At 54.9% G+C, this 16,936-nt stretch overlaps 6 protein-coding genes across 6 annotated transcripts; 4 read left to right on the top strand and 2 right to left on the bottom strand.

Moving 5' to 3' along the window:
- Positions 1–468: 468 nt before the first annotated feature.
- On the top strand, positions 469–1,497 carry TRIVIDRAFT_92543 (uncharacterized protein; the record flags this gene model as incomplete). Its single annotated transcript, XM_014095834.1, has 2 exons — positions 469–915; positions 984–1,497. 2 exons carry the CDS (start codon positions 574–576, stop codon positions 1,287–1,289), a joined length of 648 nt encoding a protein of 215 aa, XP_013951309.1.
- Positions 1,498–1,996: 499 nt separating this feature from the next.
- TRIVIDRAFT_118802 (uncharacterized protein) lies at positions 1,997–2,745 on the top strand (the record flags this gene model as incomplete). The annotated part of the gene is made up of 2 exons (XM_014095833.1): positions 1,997–2,290; positions 2,359–2,745. Coding segments are annotated over 2 exons (681 nt in total), but the record flags the coding sequence as incomplete, so codon positions are not given.
- An 889-nt stretch (positions 2,746–3,634) lies between these two features.
- TRIVIDRAFT_57138 (uncharacterized protein) lies at positions 3,635–5,350 on the top strand (the record flags this gene model as incomplete). Its single annotated transcript, XM_014095832.1, has 2 exons — positions 3,635–3,862; positions 3,986–5,350. 2 exons carry the CDS (start codon positions 3,635–3,637, stop codon positions 5,348–5,350), a joined length of 1,593 nt encoding a protein of 530 aa, XP_013951307.1.
- An 855-nt stretch (positions 5,351–6,205) lies between these two features.
- On the bottom strand, positions 6,206–8,686 carry TRIVIDRAFT_41718 (uncharacterized protein; the record flags this gene model as incomplete). The annotated part of the gene is made up of 2 exons (XM_014095831.1): positions 6,206–6,716; positions 6,873–8,686. 2 exons carry the CDS (start codon positions 8,684–8,686, stop codon positions 6,206–6,208), a joined length of 2,325 nt encoding a protein of 774 aa, XP_013951306.1.
- Positions 8,687–11,008: 2,322 nt separating this feature from the next.
- On the top strand, positions 11,009–12,604 carry TRIVIDRAFT_42126 (uncharacterized protein; the record flags this gene model as incomplete). The annotated part of the gene is made up of 2 exons (XM_014095830.1): positions 11,009–12,031; positions 12,092–12,604. The coding sequence occupies 2 exons, from the start codon at positions 11,009–11,011 to the stop codon at positions 12,602–12,604; spliced, it is 1,536 nt and encodes a 511-aa protein (XP_013951305.1).
- Positions 12,605–13,497: 893 nt separating this feature from the next.
- On the bottom strand, positions 13,498–15,855 carry TRIVIDRAFT_42055 (uncharacterized protein; the record flags this gene model as incomplete). Its single annotated transcript, XM_014095829.1, has 1 exon — positions 13,498–15,855. One exon carries the CDS (start codon positions 15,853–15,855, stop codon positions 13,498–13,500), a length of 2,358 nt encoding a protein of 785 aa, XP_013951304.1.
- Positions 15,856–16,936: the final 1,081 nt, after the last annotated feature.

Below are 16,936 nucleotides of genomic sequence, written 5' to 3'. Positions count from 1 at the left end.
TAGCCGCCCGCCTGGTTCAAAATCCTGCTAACAAGCCAAAACAAAACATCGTGTTTCTATTTCCGGCCATCTCGCCTCGGCTCTCATTGGCCCGGCATTTCGCCCAAGCGCCGTGCCCAGGAAACATTATGTGACCCCAGATTTTTGCTCACACAGAACCAGCCAATCCCGTTTCGCGATGCGCAAGATTCGCGTCTCTGGATAGGCGAGATGGTGGACGGACAGATAGATGGGCGCGCCTAGGAGGAGAGTTGCATCTGGGCTGCATCTTGGGCCTTGAAACGATACACGCCATTGGCTGGGCCTCACCTCCACGAGGCATCGGAGATTGTCGAAGCGCCTGGAGATGATGCTGCTGAAATGTACATTTACGCTGCGTTTCCCTCTGTATTTCGTAGTTTTTGTTTTGTGGCAAACAGGTCGTGTCCAAACAATTGGTTTCCTTTCCTTTTCCTTTTGGGTTCTATTCGAGTTTCTTTCTTCTTCTTCTCTTGCCTTCTGTTGATCTTCCCTCGGCACTCGTCACTGGTTTGACTTGATTCGCTCATGTTACCCCAATCCACCAGCCCCAAAATGTCTTCCAGTCTGAAAAACGAGCTCTCTTCTTCTGAGTTTGAAGTCGAGGCTCAAGATCTCCAGCTGCAGGCCCAGCTCCAGTCCAACCTCCGCCTCATCAACGTCGTCAACGGCTCACGACTTGCCCTTACGGTTCTGGCCCTGGCGGCTGGCATCACCGTCTTGGGCGTTTCCGCCAATGGACTGATGGTCTACCACCAGACATATCTCCCGGTTGATTTCTATCTTCCGCTATGGCCGTCTCAGTTTGACCTGCGCCCCACTACCGCGTTGGTTGCTGGAGGAGTTGTTGTTACGGTGGCCAATATTGTGTCTCTCTTCTTTAGCAAGGTTCAAGCTGTAAGTCTGGAAGAATACTCAAATCTATCTTGGGGTGATTCATATTCTAACATTACTGGAAAATGCAGCTACGAAGCCTCACTGGCCCCCACGCAATCGCCAGCCTTGCCGCTCCCGCCGTAGGCTTCATTGCCTCTCTCGTTGCCATGTCTCTCTTTTATGCCGTCAATTCTTCTTCTACAGTAGACAACTTCCAGAGTTGGACATGCCGCTGGAATGATGTCCCCATGAGCATGCAGCCGCACTTTGGCACTCTGTGCAAGCAGAGCCAGGCCGGCGTGGTGCTCTCTGTGCTGCTTGTTCCCCTGGAGGCGGCCATTCTTGCAGTTGCGGGCTACCAGGCTGTCTTGGAGCGACAGACTACCAAGGCATAATTTAATGAGCATGGACAAGAGGAAAGTTGGAGAAGCTGCCCATATAAAAGAGGCAGTTAATAGGAGCAGCTTCGTGCTCTCCTACAATTGGCACGAGCTGAGATGAGGTACACGACGGGAGAATCATCGGACACTGTTCAATTTAGTAGCTACATGTAATATAATTTCTTATTTCTAGTGCGAGAATAGACGGCATCGCGCGTTGGCTATCTGAAAGGCACATATACAGCACAAACAAATATTCTAGGGAATTTAAATGAGTTTACTCAAATAAATTAAACCGCAATATACTTGTATGGGATACTGCATATAAACCAGCAAACATTGATTAGATGGCAAGCATCCGCCCGTGTTTCTGTAGGCTACCCGCAAACCATTCAATGGTGACTGTGCGACCTTTTTTTTTGTCCACGCACCTGGATAAACCATAGAAGATAATGCGGGTACGGATGTGAAACAATACCAGTTATTTACCAACACGGGTCAAAATACTCTCACTTGGGAGTAACAGATGCGGTGAGAGCCTTTTCACTTTGGGCTGACTTTTCTCCAGCAAGAAATCGATATTTTTGTATGCCAAAGAAAAGAGAGCAATTGACAGCAGGTCTCGAATCTTTCTACTGTCACATCATCTCATCATGGATCAGCTAGCTCTATTCCCCCAAGCAAACAAATCCCCAGTTCTGAGCATTGTCAAAGCAACCCCAGATCCATCCGCGACGGCTCCATCACCCGCTTCTGATCGGAAATTCAAACCCAAAAGCAAGATATCGAGTTTGGAGACTGTTCTGGAAAGCGAATCTCGGACCCAACCTCAATATGCTTCATCCCCAGCTGAAGCTTCAAAGGGCGTGTCGTCAACTCACAGCAGCGATAAAGAGCGTCTGGCTGCGAAACGAAGCCAGTATTTCCACGATGCACTCCATGAGCGATCTGGTGCCAATTCAGCTGCAGCAGCCGTGCGGGGAGAGGCTCTGATTTATGCGGAAATCAAGACGAACGTCAAAGCGAGTATCTCCTCGATATTGCAGTACAATAGCATCTCTAACTAATCTACTAAAACGAATAGATCGAGAGCGAGCATCACTTTCTCACCACATTTTCCCACCAGCTTGCAGCAAGATATAACCGCTATCCTTCTTCCACCGTCATCTCCCTGCATCATAGCCAATGCCTCTTCTTTGGCGGCTCCTTGGATCCCGCCTACACCCTCACCATCACGGCCCTCGCCTCTGAAGTCCAGCCTGCTACCAACAAGCGCAATGCCGCTGTCTTGCAGAAGCACATGGAGGCTGTGCTCCGCATTCCGCCGGCCAGAGGGATGGTGCGGTTTATCCCCGTGACAGAAGAGTGTCTCGCGTGGGGGAGCAAGACTGTGGCGGGGAGGGTTTCGGAAGCCGTAGCGGGTGAGAGGGATATTGAGAGAGAAAGAAACAAGGTGCAGGAGAGACGAAGACTAAAGGTTGTAATGCTGTGTTTACTCTATTTGGTTGATGGCCTGAGAGGATGTGGACTGTGTTAACTGAACAGTAGTCGCTCTCGTTGAAGAGATCCCCGCAGACGGATCCTACGTCTCCAAATACACAACCACCAAACACTCCACAGCATACAAAGGATTCCAATGTCACGTCGGCTTCAGAGATGGAACCCAAGAATGTGCTTGGGGCAGAGGAAAGCGTCAAGGTAGTTAGGAAGAAGAAGAGCATCATTCACACGCTGTTTAGGACGTCTAGGGTTGAGGATGGGGATACCTCTGGGTCGTGAGGGGGCAGCAAAAAGTATAGGGAGAAAAGACTCAGGATTGAGGGATGATATATTTGAGAGGGATTGAACAATCTTGAAAGCAGCCATTTGTTGACATCAATGCATCTTGTTAGTCTTGCACGTTTATAATCCCCCAGTTGATAGTGGTTATTGATATGTGCTGCTTTCATCCCACTTTCAGCTCAATTTGCGTTGGCCCAAGAACCTAAAGCTGAATGATTAAACCCAATGACTTAGCCATTCATGCTATATATAGTATGTAATTATAAGGCTACAAATATAAATATCAGTCTTTTAATTGCTTTTATGCCTTGTTGTCTTGGATCGCGTGCCAGGCGCGTTCTCCATCAAAATAGCTGACTAACCTAGACTCGCGACCAAACTTGCAGCTACACCGTCCAAGTCAATTCAGCTGCCAACTTCAACTCCAACTTCAACCTCATCTTCTAGCAATGCCAAAGCTGCATGGGCTTTAGCTACAACACACTCAATTTAGCATTTGCAATACCCGTCGCTTTTACAATTCCTTGTATATTCTCTTCACATTCAATACTCTCTCTCATTCCCCCTCCTCTCCGGCCATGGCAGTCGCCTGCCCCATCTGCAACAAACCCGTCAAACCCACCGACATCAACGACCATCTCGATTCCAGTTGTACCAGATTCATTTTCGACAGCTCTTCGACTCCTCCTCAGACAAGCGCTCAGAATGGAGCGACGCCTGCTCCTCCACAATCACAGCCGCAGAAACGCAGCGCTTCAAGCTTCTTCTCAACACCCGCGCCGAAGCGGCAGATAACCGATCTCAAGGTCCAGACACCACAGGCCCAGACACCACAGGCCAATGTCGTGTTCCCGCCGCTGGCTGGCAAGAAGAGGGGCTTTGGGGAAGGACCCGGAGAGGGACAACCTCAGGAAGACAGGCATATGGAGGACAGGCAGATGGAAGATGTGGCAGACGTAAACGGCCATGGCGCAGACCAAGACGGGCGGATATTGAAAAAGACAAAGACGCATCGCGCGGCCCCCCTGGCCGAGAGAATGCGGCCCAAAACGCTGGATGACGTATGCGGGCAGGAACTCGTCGGGCCTGATGGCGTTCTGCGCTCGCTGATCGAGTCGAACCGCGTGCCGTCCATGATCCTCTGGGGAGCGTCTGGCACGGGCAAGACCACCATCGCCAGATGCATCGCCCACATGGTCGGCAGCCGCTTCATCGAGCTCAACGCCACCAGCTCGGGCGTGCAGGAGTGCAAGAAGCTCTTCCAGGAAGCCGCCAACGAACTGCAGCTCACGGGCCGCAAGACAATCATCTTCTGCGACGAGATCCACCGCTTCAACAAGGCCCAGCAGGACGTTTTCCTGCGGCCCGTCGAAGCAGGCACAATCACCCTCATCGGCGCCACCACCGAGAACCCGTCATTCAAAGTCGCCAATGCGCTGCTCTCACGATGCCGCACATTTACGCTGCGATCGCTCACCACCGAAGACGTCGTGGCCATCCTGAGGAGGGCTCGCCAGGCCGAGGAGTCTGTCTACCCACCTTCGCCCCTGATCGACGATGAGATGATGGGCTATCTGGCTCGCTTCAGCGATGGCGACGCCCGCACGGCACTCAATCTTCTCGAGCTCGCCCTATCTCTCACCCTCCGCGAGGGCATGACAAAAGATGTTATGAAACAATCCCTCACCAAGACGCTCGTCTACGACCGCGCCGGTGACCAGCATTACGACACCATATCCGCCTTCCACAAGTCAGTCCGGGGGAACGACCCGGACGCTGCCCTGTACTACCTCGCCCGCATGCTCCAGTCCGGCGAGGATCCCCTCTTCATCGCCCGCCGCATGGTTGTCATCGCCTCTGAGGATGTCGGCCTGGCAGATAACACTCTGCTGACGCTCGCCACGTCCACATACACGGCAACGCAGCAGATTGGGCTGCCCGAGGCTCGCATCCCCCTGGCACATTGCGCCGTTGCCCTCTGCCTCGCGCCCAAGAGCACCCGCGCATACCGCGGCCTGAACAATGCCTTTGCTGCCCTTCGAGAACCTGGTGTGGCGAGCTTACCCGTGCCGCTGCACCTGAGAAACGCTCCAACGAGGTTGATGCGCGATCTGGGCTGCGGAGCAGAGTACAAGTACCCGCCCAACTACAAGGACGGCAAAGTCAAACAGAAGTATCTCCCAGAAGAGCTCACCGGCCGCAAGTTTCTGGAAGCGAGAGATTTGGGGACGGAGATTGATCCTGAATGTGAGGTGGAAGATGACCCTATGAAAACTTCTCGGCCGATTTGGTAGAGATTGAAAATGTTTTGGGGGGAAAGGGGAAAAAAAAATAAGGATTTGGATATCAAGGGGTTTGAGTTCTTAGGATATTGGAAATTTGGGCTCATTGGATTGTATTACTACCCCGGAATGAGGTGGCGGCCATTGGATGGATGCTATTTGTGTATACCACAGGTCTCCATGAGGGAGTTATTTTGTATACGATACCATCGATGACGGCATGCATGCATAGACAGCGTTTGAAATTACCCGGGGGAAAAAAGGACATACGGCATCATCACAAGATATTTACAAGCAATGCACATATATACGTATATACATAAGACATGTTTGCACAACATCATACAAAACTAAATCATGGGCCTTTTTCTCCTATTTTTCTGAGAATTTCAAAATGATGCGCCCCCTTACATTGTATGTACATGTATATTTGTTCGTGTTTGTTTCAATATGCAAAGATGGGTATATAGAAGTACAAGTACAGGTAGATCGAGGCAGGGTAAGCGTAATGCTGCATGTATGTAAAGGGGGGTATGATGCGAATGCTCATGTTTTCATGTTCATGTTCATGTTCATGTTCATGTTCATGTTCATGCTGGGATGCCTTTGCTTTGATATGCCATAGTGACTCGAAAAAAAAAAAGATATCGGGAAAAAAAACAAAAACGCTCATGCTGAATGTTGTGGAAATCATATGCTGTGCGTAAAATGTGATGGCGTGTGTAGTTTCCTTTTCCCTCTTCAGAAGACCGTCATCGTGGTATGCGGCTTAGGAGGTTTGAAGCAAAGGAAGAAAGAGAGGAAGAAGATGGCGAGCAAGAGAGATGGCGAGCAAGAGAGATGACGAGGAAAAGGGTAAACAAGCGACTACGGCGCTGCTGCTGGGCTGCTCACGGCACCATATCCAATACCCTTCCGTCTCCCCTTGAGAAGCGCCCCCAAGGCCTTGCCCAAAGCCGGCATGTCGCCCATCATGGAGACGTGGCCTCGCTCGGTGCTCACCCTGCCCCCCTTTGCAATCGAGTATCCGTCCGGCAACATGCTCTCCTTTGCCAGCACGACGCCATCACCAGGCCGAAAGACCAGGTCGTCGTACGCGTCGGAGCAAGGGATCGCGTCCCGGCCGTTGACCCGCGCGGCGTACACGGTGGGAATGCTCTTGGAGTAGATTACGGCCAGGGGCGGATATGCGTTGGCGTCTTGATGGGCCGGGATGTGCGCCAGCTCGGACCGGAACTGCTTGATGGAGGCCAGGGTGCGGGTGAGATACTCGTAGTTGCGACGGAAGCGCTCCGGATCCATGTCGGACGAGGGGGGAGACGGCGGGAGGGCGGTGTTGGAATAAGGGGCCTGGGCCGGAGACTGAGAGAGCGGGATGCTGAGGGTATGGCGGTGATGCAGATTGCCGTCGAGCCGTGGTGCCATGGACGCGCGGTTCTGGACGTTGCTGACGACATCCTTGGGCGCGCCGGAATCAAGCCCCGACATGGAGTTCCTCCTCTTGTCGACGCGGCCGTCGCCGCCACGGGGCCACAGGCTGTTGGGGAAGAAGGCGGCCAGGGGCGAGTGCGCCGCCGGGCGATTAAACGGAGGCAGCGCCGGCGCCAGACACGGGCTGAGATGCCACCTGACCCAGTTGTCCGGGTTGTAGAAGTCGACGGGATACGACTCGCCCGTGTAGCGGTCGATGAAGCAGAAGCCGTCGTCGGGCAGCAGCGCAAACGACGTGCGGATCGAGAAGTTGACCTGCGCCGTCAGTAGCTTGTCGTTGAACAGCACCGCGTCGCCGTTGCGCAGGGGCCCCAGGATGTTGATGCACCGCATGGGCGTCCCGCAGTACAGCACGCCGGCGAAGAGGTGCGGCTGCTGGTTGACGGCATGGCGCGTGATGAGCCCGCCGAGGCTGTGGGCGACGACGATGGCGCCGCGCGACTCCGCGGGCACGCCGGGCTGGTTCGACGGCAGCGTCTGCAGAAAGTCCTGCAGCCCCTTGGAGAGCCGCGAGGGACTCAGGCGCCAGTCGTAGCCGTAATCCCACACGCGCAGGCGGCCGGTCCTCGCGTTCTCGCACGAGCGCAGCTTCTTGAAGAACTTGCGCGAGATGTCAATGGGCCCGATGTGCTGCAGCATGCCCGACGGGATGATGCGCTCCTCCATCGTCTCCTCGTCCTCGTCGTCCAGGCCCACCTCGAGGTTGGCCTTTCGCATGTTGAGCCCCAGCTTGACCGGCGCCCACAGCTGCTGGTGAGGCGGCTCGGCAGACCGCAAAATCGAGCCGCGGTAGCCGCCCATGATGACAATGTCTCCTGTCAGCTCCTCCAGCACACGGTCGAGGCGTTCCGAGTCGTCCTTGGCGTTGCTGCTCGTCGTCGTCGTCGGCTCCTGATCCAGGTTCTGCTTGGAATGTGAGGCTGGCTCATTGAAAAAGATGTTGTTGAGCGAGATGGTCGACCTCCTCGATACTGCCTGCAGCTTGGCCAGGCTGGGCATGCTGGGCATCTTGAAGTTGGGCACGTCGGGCAAGCTGTCCTTGATGGCCATGAACCGAACGTTGACCTGGCTGCGGACGTCGGTGAAGCGATCGTTATCGCCCAGGGAAGAAGCGCGAGACAGGCTGTGATAGAGCATGCTATCGTCAGATGTCACCCTGCGCAGCAATGGCGGTCGTTGCTCTGTACCGGCAGCATTCGGATCCAAGTGCCCGTTTGCTGGGCTCTGAGACGGCGAAGAGTTCGAATTCGACGAGGAATGGCCATGGCGTCGGGGAGCAGCCGATCGACTGCGCTGGCTCTGCTTGCTGTCGGTGAAGCTGGACAGGAACGACTTGGGCAGCGACGGCAGGAAGTGTGACGCCTGCTGAAGCTTCTTCAAGGCCTCCTGGCCCGCGGATCTCGAGCGTTGGCGTGTGGGCTCAAAGGCGGCTTGGAGAATGCCGCGGGCGTCGCTGAAGGGCCCTCCGTCTTTTGTCAGCGCCTGAGACTTCCATGGGGATGAAGGAGCGAGTCGTCGTGGCTCGTCTTTGAGGCCAGGCTCCAGCTGAATGGTGGGTTTTCTCGGGATGTGCGAAGGCGACTTGGGCGACGTTGCTGCTTCCGGCGTTGTGTCTCCGTCTCCATCTCCATCTCCATCGTCATCGCCGGACACGTGAAGCTCGGGCTCGTCAAAGAAGCCATTAGCTCCCAAGCCTTTCAGGGCAGCAGCCTTTTCAATTGCGGGCGTGTGTAAAGAGGTAAGATGGCTGGCTGCCGCGCTCATGGCGGGCTGCAGAAAAGCCTGGGCGTCATCCTGATCCGGAATCATCAAGTCGTCCGAGAGGTTTCCCTCCTCGGTGAGAGAATCCCGGCGCATCGGCCCCGGAGTTGTTTTAGCGTAGGTCATTGTTTCTGAGACGGTTGTGCTCCATATATCCGAAACTCAGATGGACGACAAGAGATCAAGAATAGGGAAACGGGAAAAATCTACAGCACGGGGATGCAAGGCGGTGGAGATGGAAACGAGGCAACGCAAGCATGTGCAATCTTGACGTTTTGAGATGGGAATGACAGCCGACCAATAGGGGCCGCGGATTCGCCAACGGTGATGATTGTTCTTTAGCGAACTAATAGTACCGTAGCATGGAAGGAGAGGAGACGACGAGAGAGAGCTATGCGGTCAAGGATGAGATTGAATGAGACAGAAAAGGGGAGAATGCTTTGAAGCAAGGCCGAGTCATCCAAATGGTTCAGATTCAGAGGGATTCAATAGATTCAACAAAGGAGCAAAGACAGGGCGAAAGAGAAGGATTCAAGAGACTTAAAAGCACTGGGCTGTGACAAGAGAGCCGAGCCACCCGGCGCAGCGCCAAAAGCTGAAGCTGTGGCCAACGAACTGCTGGATCTCGAGTCCTCTGCGTGATTGGCCGCCGCTGCTAGCTGGCAGCTAGAGCTTACCGTCGCCTCCAGATCTGAACAAGGCCGCTGGGCTCAGATCTCGTCTCGTTCTGTGTCGAGAGGAATTTAAAGGGCTGAGCTAAGCCCCGGAACCTGTTGCAAAAGGAGCCGCCATGGCCAAAGGGCTGGGCGTCGATCTCCTGTCCAAGTGTCAGGCATTCGTCATTGATGCAATCATCAGCCATCTAACATCATCCTGCGGCGACGCAAAAAACAAGAACAAAGCAAATCAAATCGCACAGGGAGCTCCCTGGTTCTGCTGCGGAGAAGCGAAGCCCGATAGACCCCAGCCTCCAAGTTTCGCAATGCAATGCAAAAAAGGACGGCGGACAGACCAGGGGCGCTCGACTCGTATGCTGTAACCAGCATGCAATTCGACGACCCATAATTGATTGTTCATCCGCTTCCCATGTGACAACGGAATTCAAAAAGGCGACGAAAAAAAAAAAGGCCTCGACGGCGCTTAGCGATGCGATCCAGCCCCGGTTTTTCCCATTCCTATTTCCCTCCATGGAGCTCCCGGCCTTCCGCGATCAGAGCGAACAAGAGGCCTCTCTCTCTGGCCGGCGAGTGAGAGATTTCGAGAAAATCAAAGGGGGGAAAAGTGGTGAGGGGAGAGTCTCGAGGCCAACTCCGTAGCTTTGATGACCTCATCAGCCCTGGAGAAGCTGCTTACGTGTGTCTCATGTTTCGGCCGCTGCCGACTGTGTCTGTTCCTAATAATAACCCACAGGCCGCTAAAGGAACTCGAGCGGCGTATAAGCTTATGCGACAGATTCGAACCTATTGCTCTTTCAGGGTCCGCGGATATTCCCTTCTAGGCATATGGTCGGGCTTCGACGCATTGCGTGGGGGGCGCTTGTGCCTGGAATATCCGGCGGGTAGATTCCATGCAGTATTATCACGAGTCTCATTTGGCCCTGATATATTAGAAGACATGTGAATTCAACACCAACAACAAAGCTTGCCCTCGATGCAAGACAAGATTCCTGATTGTGAATTCGATTATTCATCATCAAGCTGCCTCTGAATTATTGCCATGATTACTCGTACATGTGCATGCACTACTACCTAGTAGTATTATCCGGAGCACTCGGTATCACGACTGGCCTCGCCGTGCTCCCTACCTATTCGAGGCATAATATGTACGCATAATAAGCTCGCAAATTTCCGCACGCACCTAGCAACAACTCAAACGCAAAAAAGCCTTGCCATTGACCGTCAGCTGAATGTTTCCCCTTGTGGACCTGGATAAGCAACTTTGTTTCTCCTCTTTTCATTATTCTCGTGTCACATCATCTCCAGGTACGGAGTAGGTAGTGCAAACACACTCACCACACAAGAACACGCCTCCCAATCAACTTAGCCAAGCAAAACCTCTACGAAAACTCCTGTGACCGTCCATCAATGCATGCAAAAAGCAACAGAATCATGTCATGCCACCAAGAGCTCCTCCTCTCGCTGCGACTAAAATGCAGCTTGTCCAAGCCTCGGCAAAACGCCGCCCAATCGGGCCACTCTCCTAGACATCGTTTTAGATCAGCTCCAGCTTAGTGGCCAATCCCTTGCATTCAACGACATCGAACCACAAAGAGCTTCGGCCTCCAACCTTTTCCAAACCTCAAACCTCCCATCATCGTACAGCCTCGCCGCTGGGACCAATGCGGACAGCCTCCTGGCCAGCCTCTCTGTCCATCCCCTCTCACCTCTCCGTAACCCCCTCGCCGACATCGTCATCGCCATGACGACTCTGCAGCCGCGCCCGCCCTACTCAGACGCCGAGCTGGCCCAGCTCTACCCGCGCCAGCTTCACCTCCAGCAGGTCCAGATCCTGCTCCGCCACGGCGAGCGAACGCCCGTCAACGCCCGCTTCGCCAATGCCGGCCTGCCGGCCTTCTGGCCCTACTGCAGCGCCGTGCGCCGCCTCCGGTCCGTCGTCCTTGGCCCGTCCGGCCCCGGCGCCGAGTCCGTGTCCGCCTCAGACGGCACCTTCTCCGAGCTGCAGTGGCGCCGTCGTCTCGAGACCTTTGGCGCAAGCGATGCCGCCATCCCGGCCTCTGGGCCCAGCAATGAGCTCGATTCCATCTGCGACCTGGGCATGCTGACGGACCGCGGCCGGGAAACGACATACGCCCTGGGCTCGCGCCTCCGGAAGCTCTACGTCGACCACCTGGGCTTCCTGCCGGCCAGCATCAAGGACGCCGACTTCCTCTACCTCCGCGCGACGCCCATCCCCCGCGCCCTCGAGTCCATGCAGCAGGCCTTCCTAGGCCTCTACCCGCCTCACACCCGCGACGCCGACTTCCCGCCCCTGACCATCGTCTCGCGGTCCCCCGCCGACGAGACGCTGTTCCCCAACGACAGCAACTGCCGCCGCTTCGCCGCCCTGTCGCGGGCCTTTGCCCAGCGCGCCGCCAACCGCTGGAACGACACCGACGACATGGCCTATCTGACCAAGAAGCTGGGCAAGTGGATGCCCACTGACAACCCGCGCGTCGCCGTCGACTCCCGCCCCCGCCTCAGCGGCATCATGGACACGGTCAACTCAACGCTGGCCCACGGCCCGGCCACGCGGCTTCCCAAGGAGTTTTACGACCCCAAGGCCCGGAGCATCATGGAGACGATCGCCGTCGACGAGTGGTTCACCGGATACAAGGAGAGCCAGGAGTACCGCGCCCTGGGCATCGGCGCCCTGATGGGAGATGTAGTCGCCCGCATGGTTTCCACCGCCGAGCGCAATGTGCCGCCCCCCGACGCCGAGTTTGTCCAGACGCCTGGCCAGCATGGGGCCTCTTCTACCGCCAACAACGACAAGAAGAACAAGAGCAACAAGAACAATGGCGACGACGACGCTGCTGCCTTCCGCTTCGGCCTCAGCGGCTGCCACGACACCACCCTCGCCGGCATCCTCGCCAGCTTGGGCGCCTTCGGCAACGACGCCTGGCCCCCCTTCACAAGCCACATCGCCATCGAGCTCTTCCGCTCCAACGACGACTCCGCCACCGGCACCGCCAAAACATCCTCATCCCTCTTCTCATCCTTGTGGCCCTCCTCCAAGCCCGCTCCCATAGGCCGCAAGCCCACCCCAGACCTCACCCCGCGCGAAAAGGAGTCTCTGCAGGGCTACTTCGTGCGCCTGCGCTACAACGACAGCCCCGTCGTCATCCCCGGCTGCAAGACCCCCGGCAACCACCTCGACGGCGACGAGTCCTTTTGCACCCTCGCCGCCTTCAAGGCCATCGTCGACAAGTTTACGCCGCTGGACTGGAAGCGCCAGTGCCACACCAATGTCAAGGGGCCCGCGTTTCCCGAGAAGCCGGAACCTGCTGGGTACTGAGATCTGGAATTGAGTATTGGTAGCAGCAATTGCTGTTCAATTGAGTCAAAGGAGCGAATCCTCCAACTCCTGGGGGACCCATGGAATGAGATGAGGCATCTGTAATATGCATTGGATGAAGGGAATCATGGCGAATGGCGTTATTTGGATATGATATTTGTTATCTAGGCAACTACCATGTGTGTGTAGACAATTAGAGAATGAGTTAAAGAAAGCACAAGACGCAGTCATCACATTTACCCGGGCATCATACATCACTCGATAGGTACTTATAGTCATGGTCTTATTCAATTGTATTAGTCGATACCCGACCCGCCGCAAAACTCCATAACGACATACATGCAGATGTTTCTCATCCTCCTCCCGCATACAAATTACCAACCTCGGCCGCCCCCGGTCTTCATCACCAGGGCTTGGCCACTCCTCCCGTCTTGTTTTTCCATCTTTTATTTAGGGGCTCGTCTTCTGAGCCCTCTCATCATTTCCCACTCCATTTCATGCTTCCTACTGGGCAAGCCATTGTTCATCAAACGGCCCGCTTGGATATTGCATATCTTTCGCTTAGCCAAGTGCTAATCTCGCAGTTTCTTCTTCTCAGCGCTTCGGGGGATCATTTCTGGGGAATTGGAGAATGGTTAAAAAAAGAAAAAGGGAAGAAAAAAAGAAAAAAGTGTGTTTTGAACATGGTACACCGAAGGAAGTAATTATGAAATATTGGTAAAAGAAAAAAATGAAGAGGGGGAATGAGGAATCCATAAACAAGATTAAGGACAAGGCGGAAAGACTCCAAAGCAATTATAACAAATTAGGTAAACCCTTTCCCCGTAACCCCACTCTGTTCATATGCGTGAGAAGTCCAACAAGGGACTACTATATTCGTCCACGGCCCAAATTTAATTGGCCACTTCCTCTTCCACCCAGCCGTTTAGGCCTCCTTGGATAGCCAGACCATAGCCCGAGGCTCCCATACCGCCGAAGCTAGCCTGGTAGTGATGGCCACGCCTCTCGCCAGTGCTGCCGTTGCTCTCTGAGGGGCTGATGCCTCCGTTCTCGAATCCGGGGGCAAGAACTGGAAGGCTGACGGCGCGGCTGTGCTGGCCACGTCCGTTGCCGGGGGCAAGCAAACCGCCAATGGTGGTGGCGTTCGACATGGAGCCGTTCATGGAATAGCCGTTGGAGATGCTAGCCGACTGTCCATGTCCACCGATAGGACCCTGCTGAGGAACATCCAGTGATAGGTCATTCGACTGGGCAGTGTTGAACAGAATGTTCTGCTGCACAGACATCTGTTGTTGCTGTTGCTGCTGCTGTTGGGCTTGTTGCTGGATGTGGTTCAGGTACATTGTCAGCGGGTTGCTGGAAGCGTTGAACATGGCTGCCGCCGGCTGTGGCGTGTTTCCATTTGAAGGCGAGTTGCTGTTCTGTGAGCCATTGGGAGGTGGCGATGAGACTCCGTCGCCGCGAGGAGATGAGCTTTGCTGGACCTGGCGAGGGGGGTTGCCACATCGATCCTTTCCAAAGTTGACCTTGAACTTCTTGTACTCCTCCTTGCCACGGATGGCCTCGATGGCCTTGATGGCGTTGGCAATGTTGGTGAAGTTGACAAACGCGCAGCTCTTCTCGCGAAGGGCATTGACCAGCTCGATCTCACCATACTCGGTGAAGTCCTGGCGCAATCGTTCCTCCGTCCAAGTCTCGTCTAGGTTGCCGATGTAGACATTGCGTGAGGCTCCACCACTCACAGCGAGAGCAATGGCGGGCGGGAGAGCACCAGAGTGCTTGCCCCAGCCAATCTTGAGTCTGCGGTTGTGAATCATCAGGCCCTGGAGGTTGCTGAGGGCATAGAATGACGCAGCAGCTGTGGGGTCGATGAAGGTCACAAAGCAGATGTGCTTGTCGGGAATGTAGCGGATGTGGTGCAGCAGACCACCTCGCACCACGTTGCAAATCTCCTCAATCGTAGTCTCCGGGTGGATGTTACCCAGGTAGATGGTTCGGTTACCAAGGTTGTTCATTCCACCAGCGCTCGTGGCAACAGCAGCGGCAGCCACCGACTGCTGTGCGAGAGCGTTGGAGATGAGATCTCGATCGGCACCAGTAAGCATGTGTGCGTATCCGGGGGCGATGCCCAGATACTGGGCTGCGTTCTGCTGCTGCGTCTTGGAGACGTAGGCGCATCTGTCCTTGCCGTAGTAGACACGGCGAGGGGCTTGCCACTTGGCCTCCTGAGGCAACTGGGTTACAGCCTTGATCGCGTTGGCAATGGACAGGTAGTGGATGAAGGCAATGCTCTTCTCACGGACAATCTTGATGGTATCAATGGCACCAAACTTGCCGAGGTCCTCGCGCAATTCCTCGTCGCTAATCTCCTCAGGCAGGTTGCCCAAGTAGACATTTCGGGAGGCGCCGGACTGCTGAACGGCGAGCGCTACAGACGTTGGGACCTGAGAAGGCTTGCCCCAGCCAACCTTGATATCCTGGCCCTTGATGCACAGTTTCTTCAGAATGGCATCCGAGTGGAAGTGGGTGGCGGAGCTGGCATCCAGGAAGGAGATGAAGGCGCAGTTCTTATCGGGCAGCAGGCGGACGGACTCGATCTGACCACTCCTGACGTGGCCCAGGATCTCTTCAGCGCTGGTGTCGGGAGGGATGTTGCCGAGGTAGACGGTTCGGCTGGTGCCCGTTACGACGCCGGCGCCCATGGAAACGGGAGAACCAGGCTGCATGGAGCTCTGCATGTTGAAACCAGTGGGCGACTGGGGAGGGAAGAACTGAGGCGCTCCATAGGTTGAGGGAGAAACCAAAGCCTGGTAAGACTGAGGAGACATGCTGGGCTGCACGGGGCTCGAGATGCCACCGTTGTGCTGCTGAGCATTGGCCTGCTGATGCTGAGTCTGCTGGAAGCCAGACAGTCCTTGGAACTGAGGGCTACCAAAGGCAGCAGGGCTTCCAGGCTGGAAGGGGCTGCCCAAGAGCAGCTGCGATGGGAGCAGAGGCGTGAATTGCATATCAAAAGCCGTTCCCGGAGTCATGTCATGGCCATTGGGCTGGTTCTGGTTCATGTTCTGAGTGTTGAGCGTGGGAATGTTGGCGCGACGAGGGTGGCGGTCAGCGAAGCCCGAGATATTGGAGGTGAAGGCTCCATGCGAGAAACCAGTATCGCTGTTGGAGGGCTTGGAAGCATGGCCGAAACGCGCACCGTTGGCACCGGTTGGCGCTCCCTGGCCAGCAGTTCCATTAAGCTCCTGCATCCCAAGGAGGTGAGGGGGGACGAGAGAGTCCCGCCCAGCGTGACCGAGAACAGCCGTTTTGAGAGATTTCAACGTGCCTGGGAAAGGCACGAAACGTTAATGCTGGTAGAGGATTCGAGCAACCGGTTGTTGACGGGAGCCCAAATACAGAATTGCTGACGAATCGAACTCGTTTTGTGCAGAAACCAAGGTAAAAATAGCAATGCGTCTCTCTTCGAGGTAAGTCACGAGGTCCACCACAGATCAAACCGCTGTACCAAAGAAAAGGGGGTCGATGAATGGATGGAGGTATGTATGCAAGGTGACTTTGTTTTTGATTTTGAATCCAAGCAGATTATGAACTGGAAGCAGTCGAACGTTGAATATTCAAAAGTCGCAATTATTAAAACGGCAATATGCAAGCTCCCAGTGACATGAAAACGAGGCGAACTGGCGGCGTACGAGTAAGCAGTCGCTGCGAGAAGATGGATGCGATTGAGTGAATAAAGCCGCCACAGGTATATCGAAGAGTGTCGGTGAGCGAGGGTAGCAAAGCTAACAAGAACGAATAGACAAGGTCGCAGGGTCCTCGGGATGCGAAGAAGCGGATTAGTCGAGCAATAATATTAGTAAGAATATGGGCAGAATAAAGGTCGCGTCGCCGAGAGGGCCTATCGCAGCAAGAGTATATCCAATATCGACGGCGGACAGGACCCAATTGGCTTTCCAAGACGGCGATTGACAGCCTAGACCGTTGGCTCGGGACAGTCCAGTCGATCCAGCTGGGGAAACGACGCGGTGGATGTTGAACAGTCTAGGGCCTGGCGCAACTAAATTGTAGGAGCAAGATCGGTAGGACCGGGGGGGGGAGGGAGAAGAAGAATAGGAAGAGGAGTAAAGGTAAGAGGCAGAAGAGAAGAGGAGCAACGATGGAGCAAATGAAGGCAAAGAGTAATAAGGGATGAAGAAAATAACGGGCCACCGGCGAAGCGTGCTCAGCGGCAGTTTTTTCTGGAGCAGAGCGCAACGCGAGCAAGGGGCCGGAAGGAGAGAAGATAAACTAGAACCCTGAAAGGCTAGGAGAGAAGGAAGAAAAGAGGGC

Source organism: Trichoderma virens, assembly GCF_000170995.1.
Source record: "Trichoderma virens Gv29-8 chromosome Unknown TRIVIscaffold_89, whole genome shotgun sequence".
Classification (NCBI taxonomy): Eukaryota; Fungi; Ascomycota; class Sordariomycetes; order Hypocreales; family Hypocreaceae; genus Trichoderma; species Trichoderma virens.
Note: the sequence above shows the minus strand (reverse complement) of the source record. Positions and strands in the feature narration are given on the sequence as shown.